The sequence below is a fragment of the Cygnus olor genome, chromosome 1 (genome assembly GCF_009769625.2).
Source record: "Cygnus olor isolate bCygOlo1 chromosome 1, bCygOlo1.pri.v2, whole genome shotgun sequence".
Classification (NCBI taxonomy): Eukaryota; Metazoa; Chordata; class Aves; order Anseriformes; family Anatidae; genus Cygnus; species Cygnus olor.
Genome location: NC_049169.1, coordinates 60309668 through 60321742, shown reverse-complemented (window position 1 = coordinate 60321742; position 12075 = coordinate 60309668). Strand labels below are relative to the sequence as shown.

General features: G+C 42.4%; 1 protein-coding gene across 2 annotated transcripts in view; it reads left to right on the top strand.

Moving 5' to 3' along the window:
• The window catches only part of TBXAS1 (thromboxane A synthase 1), a 243915-nt gene that overhangs the window by 1505 nt on the left and 230335 nt on the right, over positions 1-12075 (top strand). Inside the window, exons 2-3 of one of the 2 annotated variants that reach the window (XM_040544946.1) lie at positions 90-158; positions 11393-11593. In XM_040544946.1, the coding sequence (XP_040400880.1) occupies positions 11496-11593 (98 nt within the window). In that variant the 5' untranslated portion in view covers positions 90-158; positions 11393-11495. The remainder of the gene's footprint in view (positions 1-89; positions 159-11392; positions 11594-12075) is intronic. The other variant, XM_040544945.1, reaches the window with a different exon arrangement.

The following is a 12075-nucleotide window of genomic DNA, read 5'->3' as shown; positions in this document are numbered from 1 at the left end:
GGAAGATGCAAGAGGCAGCTCTCAGTTCTGCTGAGAACTGCGTTGCCCTTTTAATGGTAATAAAGAAGCCTTGCCATTAATCCCCACAGCTGCTGCCAAATGCTGAACAGGTCTGGATGATGAGGCAATTCCCCTCCTCCTCTGAGGTCGATGTGGAGGTATGGCTTTTGGGCGGGCTGGGCTCTGCCCCATGGGCTGCTGTGGTATGGAAAGCTAGAAAGCACACAGCTAACGAGCAGATGCCCTTTGTGAATCAAATGAGGGCAGAAACATTAAGCATGGTGCTCCTGAATGCTTGCTCACAAGGAGGGGTTATACATCTGAAATGAGGATGCTGTAGCTAATGTCAGAGTGGCAGGCAAGAAGCACCAAACTTAAGTGCTGTTACCTAAAATCCAGCTGCTGTAGTGGGGAGGGCTCATGGGTTTCTTCTCACTTGAAGTATTTCATACACCTCACAGGCTTCTGGTGTATCCAATGTTCTTACTGTTTACGGTAACAGACACTGCTAATGTGTATGTAATAGAAAATAATCTGCTGAGGCAGTGGCACTGAACCTGAAAGCATCCCATACACATTCAAGAACCTTTCCCAAGCATGAGTAGCACTAATAGCAAAACCATATTTGCCTACAGCCTCTTTGCATTTCAGGCATTTCCCTACAAGCCTGTGTCAACTTAACCTGGGTAACAAGAGCCACTGCAGTACCAGCAGCATTGTCTCCAAAGCAGAGGCATGGCTAGGGTACCACCGAAACCCTGGGGCAGGGCAGGTGCTGGAGGAAGGAGGGTGATGGTGGTGGGAAATCCTGCTACACTGGGCCCCGAGCAGTGGGTGCCTCTCCATCAAAAAGCATGACCCCCCTCAGTCCTACCTGCAACGTCTAAAACAGGCATGGATTTCCCTGTTGCATCTGTCGTCAGTGTGCTGCACAAAAAGCAATTGTGTCAGTTTTGTTTTCCTTTCCTGGTACATATCAGAAGTCAAACAGCATGATGTGGCTAATGGTATTATATTGACCCACCTCTGTGGTTGCTATTAATATCTGAAGAAATTCCTAAATGTCACAGCCCCAATAATAGCACGGTTGCCTGCCTATCTTTCTCTTGCCAAACAGATTGGTGTCCTTTTATGTTATCAGGTCCAGTAATTGCTAGTCCAAATTTTGCTCCTTGCTAGTGTTAAGATGCTAGGGAACAAAAATATGTATTAGAGGACTGATATACTTGTAATTGCTAGTGAGGTGGTTTGCAGCATCATTTGAGTAGTATCCAAATTGCCAATTCTTTTCAAAATAAGGAGTCTGAAGGGGCTTGGGGGAGAGGTATCCTTTTCTTCTCACTGGCTGCAAAAATATAACCCACCCCTTAAAAAAAAAATGCCTTCAGAATCCAGCTGTAGCGCACAGGCTACTAAATTTCAATTGCTGTTTTTATGTCATTATTGCAATTGTAGTGACTCTGTAAAAGACAAGACAAAAGGTTGCTCTTTTCACTTTGAGCTCTTTCCATCCTCCACTTTTACAGCAAAGGTTACCCTGAGCAATGTGTACATATGTCTGTTGTAAGTGTAGAAATACATATTATTCATACCTTGTCAATGTATATGCTGGAAAACAGAAGCTGAATTTATAGCTATATTTCCTCTCTGCCGGGGCTTTTAGAGTTGAGTGTTTCAGTGTTTCCATTATAAACCCCTGTTTTCTCAGGTTTATAACAGTCTTGAAGAGCATAGCGGTCTTGAACCATAATAGAAAACATGTAATGTTGCATTTACAATACAGCTGTAACTGCACGTTAAGGAGTGTAATCTTCTCAGTGTACCCACAATGCTCCAATAAGGTTAATTGGAGTTACATATACTAAGAGAAAAACAATATTTTACCCTTGAAGTGGGTGCTCTCCACCCAGAGAGCTGCGAGAACCACACAAGGGCAGTGCCTCTACCTCTGCCAGACTTACAGCTGCATTGTTCCTGGCTGTGACATTAAAACCCCACATGCACTGCAAGGCCCCAGGAGCACCCGCCTCCCTCCTGTGATGCCTCGCTGCTTCACGGACTTGCCTTGGAAATCAAGGCAAAGATGACCAGCAGATACTGTACCTCACTGAAAGTGTGGTGAGGCCTTCGTCCTGTGCTTCTCTGCTTTTCTGCCCTCGGCTTCTAGTCTTGCATAAAGATAGGTCCCTCCTGAAACCCCGGGCATTTCTCCATTTCCAGCCAGCTTACTCCATCTGGCATCTTGTGTTCATGTGTCACTCTGCTTACTAGGGTAAGGTAAGTAAACTGAAGTTCATCATAACATCCCATTGCCCCTGGGCTGTCTGAATTAGTCCAGCTCCTCTGCAGGACACTTGGGCGGTTGCTGTTGTTAGCCTGAACTGCCACGGGTAGAGCTGGACCTCTTCAAGAGGTGCCCCGTAGCACGGGGGTATCTGCATGGGACTTTTACTTCAGGAAAAAGTGTGTCACTGTATTATTCACATGCAGCAATTCCAGCATACCTGGGACAGGGAGGTAGCTGCTCGTGCGTGTCTGACAGGTCTGACTCTCAGAGCTAGCACCTTGCTTAAATTTGGCTGATAGCTACAGGGCTCCACCGGGCCCGATGTCTCACTGGGCCAGTTCAGTTGCTTTGCGAGGTAACTGTGAGAGCTGGGTGAGGGGGCAATGTTGGCAGATAGTGGTGGTCTGACTTAAAATGAACACTTTAAAACTGGATAGTGAGGGAGAAGAGCTGAAGTTAAAAGTGGACAGTCGCCAGGGCTGCTGGCCGTGCTCATACTAGAGCCGATTTATCATTGCAATTGCTCGCTTGAGCTTGTTGGACTTAATTGGCTGAAGGTAAAGAAAGCAGCAGCATGTTCAGAGTAGAAAGAAACTTCTAATAATTGCTAAAAAAAAGCAAAAAAAAACCCAGCCACATGACCCTTGGAACTTGAAGACTTTGTTAGGTTCTTTGGTGAGTACAAAGCAGTCCTCTCAGATTGTCGCAGGGCCGTGGTTTTCAGGTTGAACCTTAGCTTTGATCAGCAGCCAGTAAAAAGACAAAGTATGACGGCTAAAAGGTGTTTTCTGTAGGTTTTTTGTTTGTTTGTTTGTTTTGTTTTTGGTATTTCAGTGAAACTGAGAAGAATACCTATTTCCTTTTTGCATTAGGCCAGCCACAGTTTAAGGCCGGGCTTATCTGCCAGCTGGTAGAAGGCAGCAGAAGGTAGGAAGGAGGTAGGAGGCTGGGCTCCCTGTGAACCTTATGCTCAAATACTGTCTGTGCATCAGTATGAGAGAGCAAGTTAGCATGAGCATCAACAGGGTTGAAATCTTAGTGAGACTAAATTCTTCTTGCTGTTTCAACTCACATGTCACCTTACTTAGTCTTCCACTTAACCTTTCTTCCCATGGCTAACAGGTCAGCTTATTGGGTTCATGCCCTTTTGGAAGTATTGCTAACCTCAAGCATTCAGAAATCACAAATTCACTCCCAGATTCATGAGACTGCAGGAAAAACATGCATTTTTTTAATTGAGCAATTAAAATAGCTTAATTAGTATTTTAGTCCCGATACTCTGAATTTCACAGCTTTGGAACATCGTTTTCCTTGCTGTGAGGGCTTGACCCTTTTTGCCCCCAGTAAAACCTGTATTTGTCACAATTGCACAAATGAAGAACTAGTGCTCTAGCAAAGCCAAAAACAATAAAAACACCAGCTAAGCCAAGAGTTGCAGGAAGAACTGAAAATCTGGAAATGCTGGTTTTGTTGTTGTGCAAGTTTGTTTTTCACTTTTTTTTTCACTTTTTTTTTTTTTTTAATTTTGCCCCCTCACCAGTTATGCATGCGTGTGTTACAACATATCTGCTGAGAATGAGTGGGAGGTAGCTGAAGGGAATTCTGATTTGGTGAATTAGTGTACAAGGGGCCAGCAGAAAGGCCTGCAGTAAAAAAAAAAAGGCAAAGAATGGGAAGGTACAAAAGGCTGAACTAGAGTAAAAACATCTGTATGTTACATTTGCCCTTCTGTAGCATTTCAGGGGCTGCAATTTGTATGTTAGTTGTTTGTGCTCCCTTCATATGGGTAAGAAGGCCTTTGGGAATATTGGGCATGATCTACCAAGAATCATTCATCATGTGATGCATGAATTTAGGTAGAGAATATGCCCTGGATATGTGGCAAAAGACAAAGCTTTTCAGTGTTCTTTATATTGCCTTATTATTATTGCCAAACACAATCTTCTTGCCACAGCTCTGTGTGTTCCAGTGTATCATACATTTTGTGTTATCAGGGCCATCTGAAATAATCTGACAGGATTGTTCACACCACATTTATTGGTGTTTTGAAATTTTTACCATGGGGAACATCTTCAAAGGCAAGAGAGGCAACAGGACAGCAAGCTCCCTCTGCCTGTCTACAAAAGCCAGAGCAGAATTACCAAACCCGGCTGGAGAAGTTCCTGTTCCCCATGAACAGCTGTTTTTGCAGCCTACAGGAGAGGCTCTGTGGATACCGCTAAAGAGATGCTGAAGAACTGGGGACCTTAGTGATTGCTTTGAACTGTCAGGCTGAGTCTGTCTGCAGTTGCTTAGTTGTATTTCCTTTCTACATGTGGATGTAGACTAATAGCTTCTGGGCTTCTTGAAGTTTGATAAACCATTACGGTGGCAATAGTATTAGTCTGACTTGCTTGATTTGACCTTTCTTTTTCTTTTGTGCCAGTTTACCTCCTCTTCCGTGGTGAGACTAGCTGGTGGTAGTGCCTGAATTGTAATGCCTGGCCTTTTTTTGTTATGTTCATATCGTCTAACCCATTGTACATTCTTTTGCTCTTTCATTTTGCTTTCTTATTCATCTCAGAGGGTTAATTGCATCCAGTCACTCTGATGTTAGACAGTTAGAGATAATGCACACAGGCAGAGCTGATACTGTCTGCAGTTCCCAGCTGGGACTTGATTCTACCACTCTTAGTCAGCTTGAAGGCCTTAACCCAGGGGAATATTCTCTGTTCACATTTGTGGGGCTTCTTCTACAAGCACATGCTTTTTGAAAAAATAGTGGCAGACCTAGGGTGAAGAATGGTTGCTTTCCTCATCCGAGATTCAAGGTTTTTGAGACTTTTGATACATTCCCCTTTTTGTTATTTTGAGCTCCGACAAGGTATTGATAAAGGCACGCTATTAGTGAATTTATTCTTTTAAATAAAAGAAAGCAATTGTACCTGTCGTTATCTTTTCACCTGTTCCAGGCCTTAGTACTGAGCCTGCCAATTTCCTGAGGCCACTAGTAGGTCTTAATCATCCTGAGTGGCTTTACCTGAGGCCCCCCCACCAACCCCATCACCCCCTGCACAGGAGCCCCACTGAAATTCAGACCTGGGGGTTCAGCTTTTCCTGAGGCCTGCTGGAGGTATGCTCGTTTCTAGCCATCCTTCCTGTGTGGACCATGGCCCTATGGCTAAGAAAGCCTGTCTCCAGCCCTGTCCCCTAGATTGGGCAAATGTTGCAGCCCCCTTTCTAGCCCTTTTTGCTCCTGACTGGACCCCTGGGTGGCACACGGTCCTGGCATACCCCTTGGTGTGCTGGGGCCATTGGTGGGCCCCCCTGCTGTGTTCACCTTTGTGGGGCTGCACCTGTTGGTATGGGCTGGTCAGGGTGGAGGTTGTCCTCTGCTCCCTTCCTGTCTCCCATCTTGGGGCAGCCCTGTACGTGGCCCCTGGAGCCTACCTGTGGGATAGGCTACTGGTGGCCCATATCTGCACTCTCTTTTGACAGAGATACAGAGCAACACAAGCACCCAGCTCTTGGCTTGTCCTTTTCCCAAGCAGAATGCAGGGCAGATGGTGGCGGTGGTCCCCCTGCAGCAGCCCTGGGATGGTGTGCTCAGACCTGCCTCTTCACAGCTGCTGTTCTTCCCATAGTCTATGCTATTTGTTTCTTCGCTCCCTTTCCTTCTGTTAGGATGACTTGAAGGATGCAGCGGCCAGGATTTCTCCAGCTGGCAATTCAGGAGCCACGTTGCGCAGAGCAGTGCAACGTTGAGGCTAATTGCCTCCAAAGCTGCTGCCCCTTTTAAGGAGGCTGCGTGTAATCTTTCTCTGAAGGAATCTCTTTGTATCCTATTGAAAGGATTCCGTAATAAAATTATTGAACTGCAAACTGGAGAGGTAAGGTGGGGGATGTAGTAGCTACAGAGCACATTGAGCTCTCAAAGTGTTTCCATTAATTGGAGAAAACCAGTGTTCTGTATCTTCCTATCTGCAAAGCACAGAAAAGGACTGGGCTTTGTATGTTTTGGTGTCGATTCCACGGGCTAGTGGGTGAAAGAGAAGTTGATAAGCACGATTTAGTTAATTAAATTATAGAACACGGTGCTTCTGTTAAGTTTTTCACAGTTCTTTCGATCTGTGGTTCAGCACTAAAATGCAGCTTGGAGAATTCAAGCCTTGAGTTTGCTATCTGAAGTAGCTTTTCAGTCGTAGAACGTTAGACATTTTTCTTGGTGTTTAAAAACCGAACTTCATACAAGGAATTATAACTTACTGATTCTTATCACGATATTGTTACAAAGGCAAACTTAATGTGGCTTTGTGCTGCTACAAGACTAGTCTAGGCAGGGTTCTTTGGCTTTTGCTATCAGCGTGGAACTATTGATTCGTGAACATAAATCCTTACTTATCTCCAGTCAACTTTATAGGGTAATGAAATTATAGGATTGCTTGAATCAATCAATGTTTCTAAAGCAAACTATAGAAATATAAACAAGTTAGAGATTATTTAATAATGTCAATTTGCTTAGAAATACTTGGACATGGGCAGCAGATGTTACATTAATTTCTGCTTTCTCTGAAATTTCACGGGGGCTGCAAGACCTTAATGTCACTATTAGCAAAGGTAACTTTATTTTAGAAACTCATTCCAAGCTCTCACAGCAAGAGGAAGAAACTGTCATTCCTTTTGACCACAAAATCTGTGCTATTTCTAAGTGGAGTTCTTTGAAATAACTAGGATATCTCACAGCTTGTTGCTTTAGTGAGGACTTAGTGCAGTGGCACTACATTTAGTTAGCATAATGAGTTTTTTAGCCTCTGTGATATTGACTGAGTTTGAAGTACCAAAACTTTTAGTCATCTAAGATTAAATTTGTTAGTAAAGTGCAAGCTTGCATTTCATCTTTCCTAGAATTTTAAGTTGGGTTCCTGTTTTCTGAGAAGCAGTTAGGTTAACATAGCCAGGTTCTGACTTGGGGAAACAATTTAAGTATAAAAGTCTGCCTTTATGTTTCTCAGTAGGAAGTGTCATGAAAGCGGCTTCCTTAGCGTGGTTTCACACTTGCAGTGTAGGTCTTTTGGAGATCCAGTTCATTGGAGCCATTTTATTCAAGGTGGTTCAAGAATCTTCCATGAGTCCACGGTGTCCTTTCAATGCTCCTGTCTGTTTTGAATGCAGAGCAGGATCTTTATGCCTCCTTTATGCAGACTCCGATGCCTTGGTGGTCTGTCCATTGAGTAGTTTGTCATAGTTTCTCATGTGGGAGGTTAAGACCACCTGATTAATCTGCTTGGTCAGTCCTTAAGCAGGGATAGCAATAATGGAGTCATACAAGCCAGATGTAAATCCCTCTGCTCTAACACATTAATATTCTCAGTACTTTGGCTATTAAGGTCATTTTAAATATATATAAAAAACTCTGAGAAATGTACCTTTGATCTTTTTGATTGGTCTACCTTAAAAATGTTAAGAATTCATTTTTGCTTTGGAAAGGTTTTTGTCTTTAAATTAATATCATATATACTTATACAGTTTTGTACATGGGCTTTGTTAAAGCTTATATGTAAACTGGTCTCTGATTAATCTCATGTTTTTTAAGCTGTTCTGTGGTATTTCATTTGCTGTATTTTGTGGCTAAGCTGTCTGTGTAACAGACTTCCTTGATCTGAAGACTATGCTACAAATTTCTGCAGAGAGAAACTGCTATAAAATTTAAGCTTAACACCTTTCTAGACTTCCTTCATCTATGGTAAAGTTGGTGTGGTTCAGCCTTAATTAGATTATTATAGACCTGAAACAGATGAAGTAGAATAGCGTGAGAGGATTTGAATTTGGTCGTTAGCAAGAGCTCGTGGTTAGTCTAGCTGGTTAGCCATTAGCCTCTGAAATAAATGAAAGTACATTTTCCATTTGATATGCTTTGAAGACTGGTCAAAATCCTTAACATGATTTAGGTCTTCTAAGAAGGCCTATAATCCTGCTTTTTTAATAAGCTCTATATTTCTTGTCTGAGTGATAATTTGTTTACGTCAAGCATTGCTGAGGCTCACTGCCATGCCTGTATTAATTTTGAAGTTGAAATGCATTGTTTTGGAAGAGCATTTATAAAAATTATTCCTGGAATTAGAATGGACAGGAATTTAATGTATGAATGCTTCCTGGAAAACCTGGGTTTTCTAGATGCCTTTTTTTTTTCTTTATCAGTTGAGGAGCACTTCAGCTGCTCATACTTTGAATGCACTAATGCACTTCCCTTTTTAATATTTACTGCCGTGAACATGTGTGCAAGCTGAAGTTCAATCCTGAACAGCCAGAGCTGCTTCTGTCTTGTAGGACTGACTTTCGCTGGGGAGCTCCAAGTCTGCGGTTATGGCAGTGCTGGGAAAAAAAGGATGGATGGGTATCTTGAGCGTAAGTTTGCGTTGAATGAGGTGGAGATCCATGGACTTTCATTGCTGCAGAAGAGAAGAGCTCAGATGGCACCACATCAAGGAGCTGTGAACCTTGGTAGATATTATCTTGAGAGAAGCCTTGTGAAAGCAAATGCAGATAGTGCTGCTGACTCATAGGAGATGGACAGGAAAAGGCTACTTCCACTTCTGCTTATCTCTGGCTTCCTTCAGCATGCGGTTAGTGAGGACTTTGTGGCTGTCTCCGTAGTTCTTTAATATCCTTATAATCAGCGTGCTCAATGTGTCTCCATAAAAACAGCTGGGATGTTGGTGAAAAATATTTGTGCTATTAGCTAGTTAATAAGAATGGCATTTCTTATGTAAATGACCTGTAAAGAAAGAGGGGACACTGGAAGTAGGACTGATAAATAGCCTGTTTTTATTGCTGCCTACATCCCTGATTCCTTTCCCCTGTCCCGCAAAGTATTTTATGGATTTTTCTGACTCTTTATGCAGCTGAAGTACTTAACTATGGGGTGGTAACTGCAACCATGTGGGTCTGCAGTGAGGAGCATTCCAGGTAGGTTTTGGAAATAATGCTGCATGCCACCCTTCTTAATGGCTGGAGGTGCCGTGTTAAAATTCTCTAGTAAGAAACAGGTGCTGAGGATTAAAAATAAACCCCCAACATCAACAGCAGAAAATGACAATGGTTGTTGTTGGGTGCTTGATTATGTGTTCTTTTCCAAATTGGATGCTGATGTGAGAGCCTGTTTTCTTTCATAATGTGTGTGTTTAAGAATTGTTCATCCCACCTACCTCCCAGTGTGACTGGGACATGTCTCCAGTGCAATTCTTAAAAAAACAAGCAAGGTCTGTACTTGGCTCTGTGTTTGCTGAACTTAATAGGAGTTCAACCACAGTCTTGAATAGGAGAGTATCAGTCTTCTGTATGCAGATAAATATGACCTGTAATTAAAAAGCCAAGTAAATGAAAGCACAGTGAAACAGGAATATTATTTTGTAGCTTCTACATTTGTGGTGGTTGGTTTTATTTCTTTTTCTTTTTTTTTTTTTTTTTTTGAAGAGACTTTAATGCATGTAGTTATTTGACTTTAAAAAATTATTTTCTTTCTTAAAGTCCCACAGGATCAGTTGCTGGTTGGGATTGGCTTGTGCCCACTGATTAATTCCGTGCGTCACTGGTCTTGAATCTTATTGCAAATGTTCTTGGAGAACTTGGCAGCAGTAAACTGGCAGAGCTGTTATGGACCCAGAATAGCAATAGCAATGTTAATATGTTAATACAATAAGCAAGGTTTTCTGTGATCTACTGTGCTATTCTGTGGAGCTGATGAGCTGGTTACCACCTTTTACTTATTCTGCAAGGATCTGAGGCTGGAAGGGAATTAATGCAGTTGTGAAGCACAGAGAACCAAAATAGCAGTGATTCAGTTAGAGTAGAGCCAAATCTTCTTAAAATTAAACTCCATTGTGTTAGAGACTTTACTTTTTTGATACCTATATTATTAACTTCTCTGATAAGAGCAGGAAATGTAATACAGTGATATTGGAGGAGCCTTGCACATTAAATCTAAGCTATTATCTTGGGGTCGTATGAGAAGAAACTGCTCTTCATCTGCTGTGTTACAGGAATCAGATGTTGCAGACTGTTTTTCAAGGTTACCATGTAATTCACAAACCTAGGTTTTTGGAGTAGTTTTAGTTTCCTTAACTTTCAAACAGGCTGTAAGGAATATGTGGGAAGGCTGCAGTGCATATATGGGTATTTATAGCTTCATAAGTAACAAACTATATACTGCATAGTTTCTGGGAATTTTGTCATGGGCAAGTGTTTACCCCAAGTTGCAGCAGTTCGTGTTGCAATCTGGAATGTTTTTTATACTGGTATTAACTAACTTCATGTGTGACAGGTTGATGGTCTTCTCTCATAGACGTGCTTCAATGTTTGTATTTATATTTATGTTAACCCTGATACTAGAGATACAGTACAGGGGTAGGCAGAGTATCTCTGGAGAGGCTGGTTAATGGTACCTCCAAAGGGGGCACTGCATTGAGCCAGGAAAATGTGCTGTAGTACCTGTGAAACTGAGATGAGCCAGTCAAACAGTGCCGCATGAGTGAATCGACTAGTGCGGCTGACCTGACTTACATGCCTGGTACTACAGTTGGGTTTTGTGTTCATTACTTTCTCTTTCTATATGAGTCTTGTACTAGTGGCATTAGAAGAGCTTTTCCCTAGTTCCTCCTTTTAGTTGGGAAAATTTAAAGTTTATTGGGTTCTGTTCTTTTAAAGTATAACTGGTTTGGAGATTTAGTGCTAATGAAATTGTCTATTGCAGAAATGTTCTGTTTTTGCTACTTCACAGAATGCCACTCTTTGTATGCTAGAGCACCACTGACAAGTCTTGTATTCTTCTTCCGCAATCTGTATCGTGGTCAGGCTCTCCTTCCCTCTTTCTTTTTCCCCACATTTTCCCCAGTCTCCCACACTTGATGTCTAAGAACCTATTTGACCACACTGATGTCTTAAGCAGTGGATGTGTAAATATTTACTGACATGACGGTCAGCAAGAGGGAGGGAGGGAATTGCTACATATTACCCATTCAGTAAACCTTCAAGTTTTCTCTCTGTGTGCAGTCGATGAGAACAGGAAAGGTTTGCAGTTGGTGCTTGACTTGGTGTATTTCTCTCTCTTGGTTCCTGTTTTTGTTGCAGATGTCATTCATATAGCTGTGAAAGGCTTTATCAGCTCTTGAGGAGACCTTCCCCTGCACACACACACTCATACCACTCAAGGCTGGCACTGTAGCAGAGGAAGATGGAGCTCGTAGATCTCCTGGCGTTTTCCTCCACAGAAATGAACAGCACAACTCTCACTCTGGCTTTGCTGGCGGTCTTCATGGTTCTGCTGTACTGGTAAGTGATAACAATGATGTGGGCTGTGCGTCACACACAAAGCCTGCTGAAGTTCCCCCAGCATCTACGGAGTCTTTCTATTCTCGAGGTGAAATTGGAAGATAATTGGCTGGAAGGGATGTGGAGGACGAGGAGGTTTGGATGCAGAGGTTGAAATGAATGCTCACAAAACTCATGTTGCTGTTTAGAGAGTTCTGTCTCCTTGCAATATTTTCTCTTAAGTGCTTTACAAACAAACTGTTCACAGAAGTTGCCATCAAAATTAAGAACTTATTACTGTTAGTTTCTTGTTAATTTCTGCAGGCAGCAGGAACATTGGTGCTGGTCAGAAAGAAACAGTACTTGTTGCAGGGTCTTGTTGGACTCTTTGTACTATGCTGCACACTTGTCACTTACCAGTTTTCTTGGCTTAGGTTTACAGGCACTTTAACTGCTGCTTGAATTTCTTCTCTTGTTCTTTCCACACTGAGTAATAGATACAA